Source organism: Gobio gobio, assembly GCF_949357685.1.
Source record: "Gobio gobio genome assembly, chromosome: 23".
NCBI classification, from domain to species: Eukaryota; Metazoa; Chordata; class Actinopteri; order Cypriniformes; family Gobionidae; genus Gobio; species Gobio gobio.
Genome location: NC_137119.1, coordinates 33,510,052 through 33,528,128, shown reverse-complemented (window position 1 = coordinate 33,528,128; position 18,077 = coordinate 33,510,052). Strand labels below are relative to the sequence as shown.

General features: G+C 34.4%; 1 protein-coding gene across 3 annotated transcripts in view; it reads left to right on the top strand.

Annotated features, from left to right (window-relative positions):
• snx7 (sorting nexin 7) overlaps positions 1–18,077 on the top strand; it is a 73,637-nt gene that overhangs the window by 9,139 nt on the left and 46,421 nt on the right. The window contains exons 8-10 of one of the 3 annotated variants that reach the window (XR_013815652.1): positions 2,675–2,776; positions 7,583–9,559; positions 10,034–10,147. Coding sequence is in view for 2 of the 3 variants with exons in the window: in XM_079805813.1 (XP_079661939.1) it covers positions 2,675–2,776; positions 7,583–7,735 (255 nt within the window). In the remaining variant the exon portion in view is untranslated. Of the gene's footprint in view, positions 1–2,674; positions 2,777–7,582; positions 9,560–10,033; positions 10,148–18,077 lie in introns of those variants that run through there. The other 2 variants (XM_079805813.1, XM_079805814.1) reach the window with 2 other exon arrangements.

Genomic DNA, 18,077 nt, shown 5'->3' with positions numbered 1-18,077 from the left:
GTGTAACTTTTTTAGTTTATTCTTAGCTAAAAACACTTAGTTCTTTCAAAAATATATGTGCTCATTAATGTATATTTACTTCTTTCAAGTAATAAAGTATTCTCGTAAGTTTATAATATGCCATTGAAAATACATACGGGTGAGGGGTTCGAATGCGGGTCGCCATGTTGCCCCTCCATCTTGAAAGTACATTAGCCAAAGAGGGTCATACCCGTAAATTCAAGCTTCGCCTTTCGCGTTTTAACACTCGATGGCACCGTGTCGAATGTGGACGAAGTTGAACTGAAAGCCATGTTAATCTTGGACTAAATCGGCCACCGTAGGAGTTAAAACGAAAATGGAATTGAGAGGAACAGAAACTAATATTCACTGGATGGTCATATACCTTTTCACCACTAGATGGGGGAAAATATCACACAGTGTGTAGCTTTATATGCGCAAACCTGAAGAGAAAAATAACACTATGAATGTTCAATAAAATAAAATAATTTTCTTTAATCTCATGATTACCGATCAGCCTTTAGAAAGCAAGATGAAACAGTACATTTTAACTCAACTTTATCTTTTGTTTATTCATTTTATTTTATTATTACATAGTTGAATGTACTTTTAAGCTGTTTAAGAGGACATAATCCTTTAAAATACTGTTATTATTAAATATATAATTTATTATTGCAGTGAAATTAGGTCAATTTAAAACTAAATAGTGATAATTAGCAGCATTTAAAGGGTTAGTCTGCCCAAAAATGAAAATTAGCCCATGATTTACTCACCCTCAAGTGAGATTGAGTGTATACTAGGTGTATATGACATTCTTCTTTCAGACAAATAAAGCTTGGTTCTTCCAAGCTTTATAATGACAGTGAATTGTTGTTTAATTTTTTCATTTAAAACTTTATTAAGTAAATGATCTAGCTTCCACCAGGACGCCTTCCGTATTAAACTTACGTAAAAGTTGTGTAATGCCTCTCGCACTTCAAAATGCTTACGACATTGCACACCGACGAGTTAGGCTTTTTTCCCCGATCTGGCGGAAGCTAGATAATTTACTTTATAAAGTTTTAAATATGGATATTTTTCTTACACAAACACATCTCGTCCCATCAGAAGGCCTTTATTAACCCCCCGGAGCCGTGTGGAGCAGTTATATGATGGATAGTTGCACTTTTATGGACTTGCTTGGAAGAGCCAGGACTTTTTTAATATAACTCCGATTGTATTTGTCTGAAAGAAGAATGTCATATACACCTAGAATGGCTTGAGGGTGAGTAAATCATAGGCTAATTTTCATTTTTGGGTGAACTAAGCCTTTAAAGGGGTCATATGATGCTTTTTATTTATCCTTTTCCTTCAGTTTGTAATGTATCTGTTTGTGCATGACAAAGCTCATAGTCTCCCACAAAGGGATTTATTCCATCTACCAGAGAACACTGATCCAGACCTGCCTAAATCACCTCGATCAAAGTCCTTTTATTAATTTCTCAAATATCTCTGTCACAGTGTGAAATCATATCACAGCTGTCTGTTTGGATGCAAACGCGCTTTGTTTGGCCTTCCGAAACTGGATGAAATTAGGAATCCGAGGTTAAGATTTATTTATAAAGCTGTTCTTGAGCTTCCTGAACCTGAGAGAGTACAACACAAGCTATATACAAATACTAATTACTACTGTGAAATGTTCTGAAGTCGTGCTTGCAAAGGTTGGTACCACATCCATATTATCAGAATCTGACTCCGGCTCAAATGAATGTAGTCAAATCGACATTTACTGTGTGTGGTTACAATCGTTTAAAGCCTTAGAAGCTTGTGATTATGTTAAGGGGCATTACATTTCACGCTTAAGTTGTTTGGCCAATCACAATGCACTGTGTCTGCTGGCCAATCAGAGCACTCTGAGCTTTTCAGAAGGGCTTTGTACAAATCTGTGTGTTTCAGACAGACTGGGAATAGAGGTGCTGCAATAATGTACAGTGTGTGAAAAAGAATGTTTTTTTTTTTTTTTGCATTAAATATTCTGTCATCATTTACTCACCCTCAAGTTGTTCCAAACCTGTATGAGTTTTTGTTCTGCTGAACACAAAAGAAGATATTTTGAAGAATGTTTGTAACCAAGCAGATAGAGCAACCATTGACTACCATAGTAAGGAAAAAATACTACTATGCAGAAGCAGAACAAAGAAACTCATACCGGTTTGGAACAACTTGAGGGTGAGTAAATGATGACAGATTAAAATTTTTGGGTGAACTATCCCTTTAACCTATTCTATTAACCCAATAAACAAAATAATGAACTTTTGAAATGGCATCATATGACCCCCTTTAACATTCTGCTGCAAAAATAAATAAAATATCAATAAAAATACCATCTGAATTGTTGTTTTTTTGTACCAGTTCATTCACACAAAAGAAGAGATTCACTAAAATGACATTCTAGGTGAAGGCGTTTGAATATTTCTTCTGTTTACTCAAGTGTAAAGCTATTTGTGCAATGTAATGTGACAAAAACAGCAATCTAACGTGGTTGTTGATGGCTCGCTGCTTGCAGGGATCTAACCAGCATCCCATTATAAACCCAATATAGCATTTCCATAGTGTAATATCATTTGCAGTAAACATGTGTTGGAGTCCAGGCTTGTTCATATTCACGTGTCCATTGCTCATGTGTCCATTGAAGGATTCTAAGGTGCTGAGTTTAGCATGGGACAGCTTGGTGGGACGATCCCCCGAGGAGGTCAAACAGCAGAAACAGCAGAAACTTAAAGGCGAGATTAAGGAGGTAATATTTCCCATTAGTGCTTGGGCTTGGCCTGACTAGCTTCTTCTGGCTTTATCTGCTCGAGTGTTCGCTTGACGTGGTAGAGGTGACACACCCTGATATGAGGGCGTGTTGTCGCCTTGTCTTTGTTTCATACATTTTTGTTTACAAGCGTAGTTTAGGCCAGCTTTATGTTTGAATGCTGTGGTGTGTGTGATGTCAACATATGCTCTGTCTAACATGCTTTGGCAATTTCTTGAGTGGATAACCGGTTAATATCTCACTCTGCTGAGCATATTAGCATAGTAGGTTTTCTCTTATGGAATTAAGGTGTGGTGCATGTGACCTTTTTTTCAGTCTCGTCTATCTGCTTTGTGCTAGAGACATGAATGAAACCTCAAATCATATGGCTTGTTGAGAGAGAGGTGTGTTGTTACTTTTCTTGGAGATAAGGATAGTTTGCAACAGACCAAAATAAAAGTTTGTTTACATAATATATATATGTATGTGTGTGTGTGTGTGTGTGTGTGTACTGTGTATAATTATGTATATTTGAATACACATTCATGTATATATTTAAGATATATTTTCATGTATATACTGTATTTATATATATATATATATATATATATATATATATATATATATATATATATATATATATATATATAAATAAATAAATAAATAAATAAATAAATAAATAAAAAAATATAAAAAAAATATATACGTGTGTGTGTGTGTGTATTCAAATATACATAATAATTATACACAGTACACACATATATTGTGTGTAACCAAACTTTTATTTTGGATCCGATTAATCGCGATTAATCGTTTTGACAGCACTATTATTAATAGGATAATTTTAACAAATAATAATAAAAATAATAAGTTATTTTTAATTTATTTAATTTTCAGTGTAGTTTCCCCTATCATTGTTACTTTTTTTATTTGTATTTCTGTTTTTATTTTACGTTTAGGCTGCCAAAGTTAATGCTTTCATTTTAACGTTATTTTATTTTAATTTATCTTTCAGTGTGGTTTACCCTATCATTGTTACTCTTTTAATCATTTTGCATTTTTATTTTAAGTTTTGGGCTGTCGAAGTTAATGCGTTATCGTTTATCATTTACTGTAAAAATGTTTAACTGCATTACATTTCTCAGCAGTCTAGTTATTGCTATCTCAGGCATTTCATATTTAATGCAAGCCAGTTGTTTCAAGTTTTATATAATACCACATAACAAAAAAAAATGTCCAGCTATGTTTTTAATCTTTTTAACTCAAATAATAGTTAACAGTAGCTGGTGATATGTTTTGTTAATATGTAGACTTGATTTGGGTCAGAAAGTATCCACCCAGAACACCCTAGCAACACCCTAGTAACCACCCAAAACTTTAGCTGCAAATTATTTTGCATGGGCAAGCAATGTACAAATCTCATTGTTACTGCTTCTTAGTGTTTGCTAGCTGACTGCTTAACGTTTTAACAGTTAATGCTGCAGACACATTAAGCTGGGGTTCTCATATCAGTTATGGGTTCGAATCTGGCTTGCATCACTTCTTGAATCTGTACCCCCTCTTTTCCCCCATCATTTTCTGTCATCTCTTTACTTTCACTGTGAATGTATGGGGGAAAAAAGACTGTAGGATGCAGTGATGTGCTTTTCGTCCAGTAGAGGGCAGTAAATATTACTGTAAACAGGTGGAAGTTCATCATCCCATTTATGGGAATCTCTCTCCAATAGGGCTAAATAAATAATGGCCTTACTTCAGTAAGTTATGTAATGCAATGGCATTCAGACATTTTTAAGTGTCCAAAAACTTGAATATGTGAATCAACCTCAAGTTTGATCAAGATGATTCATTCACTTCTTTAAGAGTGGATATTAGAATCGGTTTGTTTGCCTGTGTGTGTGTGTTTTAGTGACAGCAACATCAGATCAGCGGAACTAACGATCTGGCTTGCTTGTCAGAAGGGAGACGTGGCTGTAGACAACGTCTCGTCCCTAGAGCACGGCATCCATTCACCAAACACAATTGCTGTTCCACAAGACAGCCTCACATCTGATTCACATGAACACACGCTACAATGGAAATGAGATGGAGCTCTAACAGATAGCCACCTCTGACCTTCATTAGCTTACCTGTCTGTAAACATCTCACTCTCTATTTCAATCTCTTTTAAATGTTTCTCTCGGTTTCGGCCCACTGATCTGACATGCTGCCGTTCCCACCGGCCTGTCATTCCTGACATCATGTTTACTGTTCATCTCTCGCTCAGTGTTTCGACACTAATACTTTTGACTGTCATCTGGAGGAGCTTTCACCCCCAGAGAGCTCTTGTGCTAAATAGAGTATGATAGAGTTGTTAATGGCCACCCTGTGAGCCAATCACGAGCTGCGCAGTGGCAGCAAAGCAATTGTGCATTGTGCGAAGACCCTAAAAATACACAATGTGGCTGAAAGTTTGTCAGCACCATTGTCTAATTAGAGGGTTTTACTATTTCAGCAGTTTCAGAGTTTTGATTGCATTTTTTGGACAATATATTAATATTTTAAAATGTAATTTTAAAATCATTCAGAAATCATTCTAATATGCTGATTTGATGCTGACATTTTTTTTAGGAATTTTTTGATGAATTTGTCTTTACTGTCAGTTATCACTTTAACGTGCCCTTGGTGAATAAAAATATGAATTCCTTTATTTGGACCCCAAACATTTGAACGGTAGTACAGAAAGCACAAGGTTTTGAAGCAGAGTAAATATAAATATGGATAACTATGATAGTCTAGTTTGAAAACGAATTCAAAGCTGTCAGATACGCTTAGCGTCATTCTTTAAACAACTCGTTTAGACTTTGGAGACATCTTGCAGTGAGCCAAGAAACAAATTACCTTAATTACAGTGACCGATGTAGTTGATATCAGCATAACAAAATTATTCCTGCGTGCTCAGCAGGTTTTTACAGGAGTTATACTCCTCAGTAATGAAAGTTTTTACAACACTCTAAAATAAAAAACTACGTCAGCAGTCTGATGGAGGAAGAGCTGCTCTAATAATATTGGTGTTGACATGCTGATTTTTACTTGTCCGTTCAGAGCTACATGACTTATCATCTCTAGAGTCACAGGTCAGGATTAGGGACGCGCAAAACGACATATTTTCTAAATTGGTTAGTCAGTAGGTCATCTGAAGGATTAGTTGATGTCTGTGTAAAGGAAATCCTATACAGTTAGGCAGGTTTAGGGTTTTGACGACCAGACTCAATTAGATCGGTTTCTTAGCGGTAAATGTTAAATGCAGCCCTTTCAGTAGAATGAATAATTTTCAAAAAATGAATAGGCTTTTATTGCAAAAAAAAAAAAATATGATTGTGTTTTCTATAAAAACAGCTGTAGTTTAATATGCGTATACAGGTGATTTGAAGTAAAAAAAAACAAAAACAAAAAACACTGATTCTAAAACATGCACATACAATCTGATTACGTAATCCAGATGCAATCAGTTACTACCCAGCACTGCATATATATATATATATAGGTCAAACATTTGGAAACTATTTTGAATGTTTTTGAAAGAAGTCTCTTATGCTCATCAAGCCTGCATTTATTTGATCAAAAATACAGAAATTACAGTACTATTGTGAAATATTATTACAATTTAAAATAATGGTTTTCTATTTTAATATACTTTTAAAATATAATTTATTTCTGTGATGCAAAGTGGAATTTTCATCATTACTCCAGTCTTCAGTGTCACATGATCCTTCAGAAATAATTCTAATATGCTGATTTGATACTCAGTTTACTATCAATGTTGGAAACAGTTGTGCTGCTTAATATTTTTTTTATTTTTTTTCAGGATTGATGAATAAAAAGTTGAAAAGAACAGCATTTATTCAAAACAGAAATCTTTTCTAACAATATAAATCTTTACTATCACTTTTTATCAATTTAACACATCCTTGCTGACTAAAAGTACTAATCTCTTAAAAAAAAAAAAATTGACCCCAAGCTTTTGAATGGTTATTGGTAACAAAAGATTTCTATTTTACTTGAAGTAAGCCCTTACATTTTAAGTTAATAAGTTAGGTCAATAATAAAATCAAGCCAATAATAAAAAGTTAATGGTTCTCTTATGCCACTTAATGGTCACGACAAGTAAACAACTTGTCTTTTTTTGTCATTCTTTTTTAGTGAATGTTTTATTTTGGTAGTTTTTATTTTAAAAAGATGTATTTATTATTTATTAATTTATTAATTATGATTGACTTGCTTATTAGCCTTTCATAAAACTCACAAACCCCTACACTACTTTCTTCACTAACCCCAGTTTGGGAAACCCTGACATAACAAAATATTTATTGAACTTCATGTTGTTGATGACAAAGTTCTTTCTCTTTGTATTTTTCCTATTCAAATCAATGTGATAGACGAGTTAAGTCAAAAGTAATCTAAAAAATAATCCAAAAGTAGTCAGAATACATTACCTAAAATGAGTAGTAAGGATAACATACTAACTACAATTTTGTACTGTACTGTACTGTACTGTACTGTACTGTACTGTACTGTGTGTGTGTGTGTGTGTATTTATATATATATATATATATATATATATATATATATATATATATATATATATATATATATATATATATATATATATATATATATATATATATATATATATATATATATATATATATATATATATATATATATATATATACACTTAGATTTTTGGCTACCTGATGGACTAGTTATGACACTGATACTGTAGAGGCTAACTGGACCATGCTAACCAACCAATCCTTATGTGTTTAGATGAGAGATGAGCTGGATAAGATGGAGGACCGGCTGGAGTGGGCGAATAATGCACTCAAGAGTGACTGGACCCGCTGGCAGAAGGTCATGAGAAATGACCTACGATCAGCCTTTGTCAACACAGCCGAGAGGAATGTCAGCCACTATGAAAATGTGAGGTGTTTGCTTGTTTTTTATTTATTTATTTGTGTGTGTGTGTGTGTGTGTGTGTGTGTGTGTGTGTGTGTGTGTGTGTGTGTGTGTGGAGATGAAAAGAGATCAATTATATAATTATATATTAATCTTTTGTTGTTTGGCTTATTTGTTGGCAGAAGAATTTATTCTGATTAATATTGTTAGTACATTAGGACATGTCTTTTTATAACGTTGTTGCTGCTATTTTATAAAAGCAATAAGCCACTTGAGGTTGGTTGTTGCTATTTTAAATGTGATCATGCATTAAAATAGTGATTGAGAAGATTGATTGAGATTAATTGAGAAGGTTGCAGAACTGAGAGATAAATATTCAAAGCTATGAGGTGGTAAAAATACTTTGGACAAGACTTGGACAAACCTCTGACAGATTTGAGAGGGATGTATGTGGCCATCTGCCTGCATTCATTTGCACAGCCGCCCTGGATATGTGCCAGCAGAGGGTGGTAGTTTCTCATTTTTATCCCCGCTGACAAGTAATTGCACTCCAAGTCTATAAATGTTGACATTGCTCACTAGATTGGACGTGTTTAAGCTGGTTCACTGCTTCTTTTATCTTTTTTAAAGGTCTCTTCCTTTGCTTTTCAGACTTAAACAATAAATTGACCTCAGAGTTGAAGGTATTTTGCAGCTGCACAACATAAAATGAGAAGCAAAGGAAGAAAGCGTAACTCAAAAGTTTTAGAGACATTGTGATCTCTGGTTACCTGCTGTGACCTTAGAGGCTCTAGAGACTAACCTGTTGTTGGACAGAAACAGATGTATGAGTTTATAGCAAGAACAAACACAAACTCTCTGTTATGTCTCTAGAGAGGTTGAGGAGACATCCACCATGATTTTTAAGATGGAACAGACATAAAAAAAAGCTGTGTTGCAAGAGCTGTCATTCTCTCCGGTGTTGAGGGAAGCTGCTTTAAATGAGTAGTTTGCCAAGCTACGGTTTCAAAGTAGTTTTGACTACAGACAAAAACAGTTACCAAGACAAAAAATAGCAGGGAAACTTGAATCAAAATAGCAGTTTGCAAAAGTAGACTGAAACTAATAACATGCACTACAATAGGAACAAAAACAATAAATCTGATTACAGGAGAAAGTTTTTGTAATTTTAGGTCTGATTTAGTTAATTAATTTCCCAGGCATGACCTCTGAATTTTTTTTTGTACATAACATTTAAGGGCTATGGAAGCTTGTTTCCACCATGAAATAAAACAAAATTAAAAAGATCATTGCTAAAGACTTTTTATCTCACAATTCTGACTTTTTTCTTGGAATTCCAAGTTTGTGTCACAATTCTATTAAAAACATCAGAATTTGCGAACTTTTATACCTCACAACACTTTATAACTTGCATTTCTAAATTTGTCTCTCACAGTTCTGAGAATAAAAAGTCAGAATTGCTAGAATTGCAAGTTTATATCTCGCAATTCTGAAAAAAGTTCAAATTACAAGTTTGTCTTGCAATTCTGAAAAAAGTTAGAACTACAAGTTTATATCTCACAATTCTGAAAAAAGTTCAAATTACAAGTTTATATCTCGCAATTCTGAAAAAGTTAGAATTGCGAGTTTATATCTCACAATTCTGAAAAAAGTTCAAATTACAAGTTTATATCTCGCAATTCTGAAAAAAGTTCAAATTACAAGTTTGTATCTCGCTATTCTGAAAAAAAGTTAGAATTACAAGTTTGTATCGCAATTCTGAAAAAAAAGTTAGAATTACAAGTTTATATCTCACAATTCTGTAAAAAGGATCGAATTGCAAGTTTATATCTCACAATTCTGAAAAAAGTTCAAATTACAAGTTTGTATCTCGCTATTCTGAAAAAAGTTCAAATTACAAGTTTGTATCTCGCTATTCTGAAAAAAAGTTAGAATTACAAGTTTGTATCGCAATTCTGAAAAAAAAGTTAGAATTACAAGTTTATATCTCACAATTCTGAAAAAAGGATCGAATTGCAAGTTTATATCTCACAATTCTGAAAAAAGGATCGAATTGCAAGTTTATATCTCACAATTCTGAAAAAAGGATCGAATTGCAAGTTTATATCGCAATTCTGAAAAAAGGTTAGAATTGCAAGTTTATATCTCGCAGTTCTGAAAAAAGTTAGAATTGCGAGTTTATATCTCACAATTCTGAAAAAAGTTCAAATTACAAGTTTGTATCTCGCTATTCTGAAAAAAAGTTAGAATTACAAGTTTATATCTCGCAGTTCTGAAAAAAGGTTAGAATTGCAAGTTTATATCTCACAATTCTGTAAAAAGGTTCGAATTGCAAGTTTATATCTCGCAATTCTGTAAAAAGGTTCGAATTGCAAGTTCATATCTCGCAATTCTGAAACAAAAGTTTGAATAACAAGTTTATATCTCACAATTCTGAAAAAAGGATCGAATTGCAAGTTTATATCTCGCAATTCTGAAAAAAGGATCGAATTGCAAGTTTATATCTCGCAATTCTGTAAAAAGGTTCCAATTGCAAGTTTATATCTCACAATTCTGTAAAAAGGATCGAATTGCAAGTTTATATCTCGCAATTCTGAAAAAAATTTCTAATTACAAGTTTATATCTCACAATTCTGTAAAAAGGTTCGAATTGCAAGTTTATATCACGCAATTCTGAAAAAAGGGTGCGCAAGTATATTCAAAATGTTCAAGCGTCCAACTAGACATGATAGAAGCGAATTTGATGCTCAATTCACGTTCGGTGTGAAAGCAGCATTATACTGCAAACTCTAAATCTAGCGACTACTTGTTCTTTAACCTTTAAAGACTGAGACAGCCGCCCGTGGCTAAAAATAACTATCGTTCTAAAATGTTTAATAACTTTTAAACCGCTAATCTAATCTGTATGCTGTAAAATGCACCGTAAAGAGGAGAATCTCAGCTTTTCAGAAGTATCACATTCTCGCGATTGAATATTCAGAGGCTCTGTGGTGAGCGTGGATGCGTCATCAAAATCTGCAGCATTGATTCGTCAACACTGTAAAAAAAAAAATCAGGTCTCCAAATGAAAATGTTCTAGTGATCGATCACATCTACATTTTTCAGTTGGCCAAATTGAATTGCAATTTAATATTTAATATATGTGATATTTAGACCAAGGAATGCGAATTTTAGCAGGCAACTGCTAAAAAAAAAAAACACTTTACCCCCCAAACGCCATATTTTCCAGGGACAAATTCAACCCAAGCACTCTTTGGTGACGTGGATGATTACGTTACTGTTTATCATCTGTCCATCATCGTCTAAAGCCCGCCATGACAATTTCATTGGTCTAAACAGCTCTGGTTCGAGCATAGTTGCTCCACAACGGATCAAGTCCAGAACGAACTTCCCGACGTCAAATGTTATGGGTGGGGCTAAGTTCGGCTGGCATCCAGGCTAATGGTCACGTGTCTCCTTGCACTTTCTAAAACAGACACTTTCTCAGTAAGTTCAGAGCTCCATTAAGTCTTTATATTCTTGACCAATATGCCGATATTTGTCCATTTTAAGATATGTCACATATCGATTTTGTTGAACAATATTTTTTACAGATATTCACACTTCTCGTTGGTTCTTCATTATTGGGTCGAGCCATTTGTTGAGACAGTTTGTAAAGTATAAAAATAATTTTGTCTATGGAAGTTCCCCATAAAACAAAACAAAATGTGTGTGGTCCAGGTAAACCCTACGTTATAAGGACAAAATGTCCACACAAAGATGGCAATATCCGAAATCCTTGTCCTTGTAGGGACATTTTTCTTGTCCCCATGAGGAAAACGGCTTATAATAATTTTTGAAAATGTAAAAATCCAGAAAGTTTTCTGTGATTGGTAGGTTTAGGGGTAGGTTTAGTGTAGGGGGATAGAATATACAGATTGTACAGTATAAAAATCATTACGTCTATGGAAAGTCCCCATAAAACATAAAAACACAACGTGTGCGTGCTTGCGAGAGTACATGTTTCAGACTTGTGATTTGATAGGTTTGTGATTTTGAGGTTACTGGTTGGTGTTTGTTTGGAGTTACTCTTATAGACTTATTTTAAATAAATAAAACATTTATTGGGAATGAATCACTTTCGTTTCTGAATCAATGCGTTTTCCCAGGTCTAAACAGCACAGTGCAGTATTGTGTAATATTATGAATTTCACTATTACTGTAATATTAATGTTCAACTTTTCTTTTTTTCTCCGTTCTTTTGGGCGCATCTACATTTACCGTTCTCCCCGCTGAAGTAATTTTCTTATGACAAATGGGAACCGTTTCCGCTGAACATTTTCCAAAACATTTTCCACTTCTGAATGTGATTTTGTTTTATTTAAATTTTCCTTGTCCAATGCCTTTTAAAGGTTACTTCTCCCAAAAATGAATATTCTCTCATTGTTTACTCACCCTCGTGACTTTCTCTTCTGTGGAACACAAATAATAATTATTTTCTTGTTTAAATTATGATAATATGTATACATTTATTTATTTAATTAATAATTATAATTTTATAATTATATATCATGTAGTATAATTTATTATAATAATTAATATTAGCTTCCAGATCTAAACAGCAATACTACAGTGTAATTTTTAACCTATCATGAAGATATTTGCATTTGATTTGACCTCACATCTCTGTACACATTATGCTTACAGTGCAAACTCTAATATAAGAAGCAATGTAACCCTGCATGCTGGAGTGGGTGGATGTTCAACATTTGCATGCCATACATTACAAACAAACACAGCAGCCATGTACTGCTACATGGCAACTTCAGAGAATTGCCATGGAGACGCCATAGCAACAAGGCTGTAGCTGAAACGATGGCAAAGATGAGGAAGCTGTCGTTAAATGTTACCTATAATTCAACCGTCACAGAGCCTTTGAAGGACTTTCAGACTGCAGAAACATTTGTTTTGTGACCAGAGTGAAAGCAACAGCTGATGCAACTGATGTTTCAAAACTCGCATCTCGAGCCCTTCGACTGTGTAGCTTCTGTCGTTTGCCGTCGGATCTGCACAGTTACATCTCAGGTGTGTCTGTGTTGATGCATGTTATTATTCATGCATCGCTGCGTGATTCGTGCCACTTTTGGCGAGGGCAGTTGGGCTGTAGTGTCAGAGCTGGAAAGGTAATGGCCCTCCCATTACAGAGGTTGAAACCATCAGTAACCATGTTTCAGATGCAAAAAATTTTTCTCCCCAAACCAGTACAGCGGAAATCCCATCCTGCAGCTAATTTCATTGGTTAAGGCTACTGTGACGGGTAGGTTTTGACCAATAAAATCTTAAGAATTGGCTGCAGGGCGGAGTTTCCACTGAACTGGTTTGGGGGGGGGGGGGGGGGTCACATTTCAGATTGAGACAGTTTAGACTATTCAAATAGGTATTGACATGCTCAACAAACTCTTTTCTTTAGTGCTTCTCACCTAATCGGTCATCTGGAATAGTCACATGGGTTTGTATTGTGCCTTTATTATAGTTGTGTGTGTGCATGTGTGTGTCCTTATGTGCAGTGCATTGCAAATAAAGCCTTTGTTATTGATTCTGAGGCTTGTAGAACATATTTTCACAACTTACTTGTGCTCAAGTTTTCTTTGTTCTCTGTTCTTTTTTTTTTCTTGCACTTCCACAATTTCTATGGAAAGCTGAAGTAATTTTCTCCCGACAAATGGGAAAATTGCAGCAAAATTACAAGCCAGATCAGAAAAATGCATTTTCAAACTCTGAATGTTTTTTTCTTTCTTTCACATTTGACGAAGTTGTGCTGGAAGGGTCAGCCAATGTACTTTAAAGGGATAGTTCATCCAAAAATGACAATTCTGTCATAATTACTCAACCTCATGTCATTTCAAACCTGGATGACTTTTCCTTCAGTGGAACACAAAAGAAGAATTTATTTATATATAGACTTTATAACTCGCAATTCTGACTTTATAACTCGCAATTCTGACTTTATAACTTGCAATTTTGACTTTAGAACTCGCAATTCTGACTTTATAACTCGCAGTTCTGACTTTATAAATCGTAATTCTGACTTTATAACTCGCAATTATGACTTTAGAACTCGTAATTCTGACTTTAGAAATCGTAATTCTGACTTTATAACTCGCAATTCTGACTTTATAACTCGCAATTCTGACTTTATAACTCGCAATTCTGACTTTATAACTCGCAATTTTGACTTTATAACTCGTAATTCTGACTTTATAACTCGCAATTTTGACTTTATAAATCGTAATTCTGACTTTATAACTCGCAATTATGACTTTAGAACTCGTAATTCTGACTTTAGAACTCGCAATTCTGACTTTAGAACTCGTAATTCTGACTTTAGAACTCGCAATTATGACTTTAGAACTCGTAATTCTGACTTTAGAACTCGTAATTCTGACTTTAGAACTCGCAACTCTGACTTTATAACTCGTAATTCTGACTTCATAACTCGCAACTCTGACTTTATAACTCGTAATTCTGACTTCATAACTCGCAACTCTGACTTTATAACTCGTAATTCTGACTTTATAACTCGCAATTCTGACTTTATAACTTGCAATTCTGACTTTAGAACTCGCAATTCTGACTTTAGAACTCGCAGTTATGACTTTAGAACTCGCAATTCTGACTTTAGAACTTGCAATTCTGACTTCATAACTCGCAACTCTGACTTTATAACTCGTAATTCTGACTTTATAACTCGCATTTCTGACTTTAGAACTCGCAATTCTGACTTTAGAACTCGCAATTCTGACTTTAGAACTTGCAATTCTGACTTTAGAACTCGCAATTCTGACTTTAGATCTCGTAATTCTGACTTTAGAACTAGCAATTCTGACTTTGTCTCGCAATTCTGACTTTAGAACTCGCAATTCTGACTTTAGAACTCGCAATTCTGACTTTATAACTCGCAATTCTGACTTTAGAACTCAATTCTGACTTTATAACTCGCAATTCTGACTTTATAACTCGCAACTCTGACTTTATAACTCGCAATTCTGACTTTATAACTCGCATTTCTGACTTTAGAACTCGCAATTCTGACTTTAGAACTCGCAATTCTGACTTTAGAACTCGCAATTCTGACTTTATAACTCGCAATTCTGACTTTAGAACTCAATTCTGACTTTAAAACTCGCAATTCTGACTTTAGAACTCGCAATTCTGACTTTAGAACTCAATTCTGACTTTAGAACTCGCAATTCTGACTTTAGAACTCAATTCTGACTTTAGAACTCGTAATTCTGACTTTAGAACTCGCAATTCTGACTTTAGAACTCGCAATTCTGACTTTAGAAATCGTAATTCTGACTTCATAACTCGCAATTCTGACTTTAGAACTCGCAATTCTGACTTTAGAACTCGCAATTCTGACTTTAGAACTCGCAATTCTGACTTTAGAACTCGTAATTTTGACTTTAGAACTCGCAATTCTGACTTTAGAACTCAATTCTGACTTTATAACTCTCAATTCTGACTTTATAACTCTCAATTCTGACTTCATAACTCGCAATTCTGACTTTAGAACTCGCAATTCTGACTTTAGAACTCGCAATTCTGACTTTAGAACTCGTAATTCTGACTTCATAACTCGCAATTCTGACTTTAGAACTCGTAATTCTGACTTTAGAACTCGCAATTATGACTTTAGAACTCGTAATTCTGACTTTAGAACTCGTAATTCTGACTTTAGAACTCGCAATTCTGACTTTAGAACTCGAAATTCTGACTTTAGAAATCGTAATTCTGACTTCATAACTCGCAATTCTGACTTTAGAACTCGTAATTCTGACTTTAGAACTCGCAATTCTGACTTTATAACTCGCATTTCTGACTTTAGAACTCGCAATTCTGACTTTAGAACTCGCAATTCTGACTTTAGAACTTGCAATTCTGACTTTAGAACTCGCAATTCTGACTTTAGAACTTGCAATTCTGACTTTAGAACTCGCAATTCTGACTTTAGAACTCGTAATTCTGACTTTAGAACTAGCAATTCTGACTTTGTCTCGCAATTCTGACTTTAGAACTCGCAATTCTGACTTTAGAACTCGCAATTCTGACTTTATAACTCGCAATTCTGACTTTAGAACTCAATTCTGACTTTATAACTCGCAATTCTGACTTTATAACTCGCAACTCTGACTTTATAACTCGCAATTCTGACTTTATAACTCGCATTTCTGACTTTAGAACTCGCAATTCTGACTTTAGAACTCGCAATTCTGACTTTAGAACTCAATTCTGACTTTATAACTCGCAATTCTGACTTTAGAACTCAATTCTGACTTTAGAACTCGCAATTCTGACTTTAGAACTCAATTCTGACTTTATAACTCGCAATTCTGACTTTATAACTCGCAACTCTGACTTTATAACTCGCAATTCTGACTTTATAACTCGCATTTCTGACTTTAGAACTCGCAATTCTGACTTTAGAACTCGCAATTCTGACTTTAGAACTCGCAATTCTGACTTTAGAACTCAATTCTGACTTTATAACTCGCAATTCTGACTTTAGAACTCGTAATTCTGACTTTAGAACTCGCAATTCTGACTTTAGAACTCGTAATTCTGACTTTAGAACTCGCAATTCTGACTTTAGAACTCGCAATTCTGACTTTAGAAATCGTAATTCTGACTTCATAACTCGCAATTCTGACTTTAGAACTCGTAATTCTGACTTTAGAACTCGCAATTCTGACTTTAGAACTCGCAATTCTGACTTTAGAACTCGCAATTCTGACTTTAGAACTCGTAATTTTGACTTTAGAACTCGCAATTCTGACTTTAGAACTCAATTCTGACTTTATAACTCTCAATTCTGACTTTATAACTCTCAATTCTGACTTCATAACTCGCAATTCTGACTTTAGAACTCGCAATTCTGACTTTAGAACTCGCAATTCTGACTTTAGAACTCGTAATTCTGACTTCATAACTCGCAATTATGACTTTAGAACTCGTAATTCTGACTTTAGAACTCGTAATTCTGACTTTAGAACTCGCAATTCTGACTTTAGAACTCGCAATTCTGACTTTAGAAATCGTAATTCTGACTTCATAACTCGCAATTCTGACTTTAGAACTCGTAATTCTGACTTTAGAACTCGCAATTCTGACTTTATAACTCGCATTTCTGACTTTAGAACTCGCAATTCTGACTTTAGAACTCGCAATTCTGACTTTAGAACTTGCAATTCTGACTTTAGAACTCGCAATTCTGACTTTAGAACTTGCAATTCTGACTTTAGAACTCGCAATTCTGACTTTAGAACTCGTAATTCTGACTTTAGAACTAGCAATTCTGACTTTGTCTCGCAATTCTGACTTTAGAACTCGCAATTCTGACTTTAGAACTCGCAATTCTGACTTTATAACTCGCAATTCTGACTTTAGAATTCAATTCTGACTTTATAACTCGCAATTCTGACTTTATAACTCGCAATTCTGACTTTATAACTCGCATTTCTGACTTTAGAACTCAATTCTGACTTTATAACTCGCAATTCTGACTTTATAACTCGCAACTCTGACTTTATAACTCGCAATTCTGACTTTATAACTCGCATTTCTGACTTTAGAACTCGCAATTCTGACTTTAGAACTCGCAATTCTGACTTTAGAACTCGCAATTCTGACTTTAGAACTCAATTCTGACTTTATAACTCGCAATTCTGACTTTATAACTCAATTCTGACTTTAGAACTCGCAATTCTGACTTTAGAATTCAATTCTGACTTTATAACTCGCAATTCTGACTTTATAACTCGCAACTCTGACTTTATAACTCGCAATTCTGACTTTATAACTCGCAATTCTGACTTTAGAACTCGCAATTCTGACTTTAGAACTCGCAATTCTGACTTTAGAACTCAATTCTGACTTTATAACTCGCAATTCTGACTTTAGAACTCAATTCTGACTTTAGAACTCGCAATTCTGACTTTAGAACTCAATTCTGACTTTATAACTCGCAATTCTGACTTTATAACTCGCAACTCTGACTTTATAACTCGCAATTCTGACTTTATAACTCGCATTTCTGACTTTAGAACTCGCAATTCTGACTTTATAACTCGCAATTCTGACTTTATAACTCGCAACTCTGACTTTATAACTCGCAATTCTGACTTTATAACTCGCATTTCTGACTTTAGAACTCGCAATTCTGACTTTAGAACTCGCAATTCTGACTTTATAACTCGCAATTCTGACTTTAGAACTCAATTCTGACTTTATAACTCGCAATTCTGACTTTAGAACTCAATTCTGACTTTAGAACTCGCAATTCTGACTTTAGAACTCGTAATTCTGACTTTAGAACTCGCAATTCTGA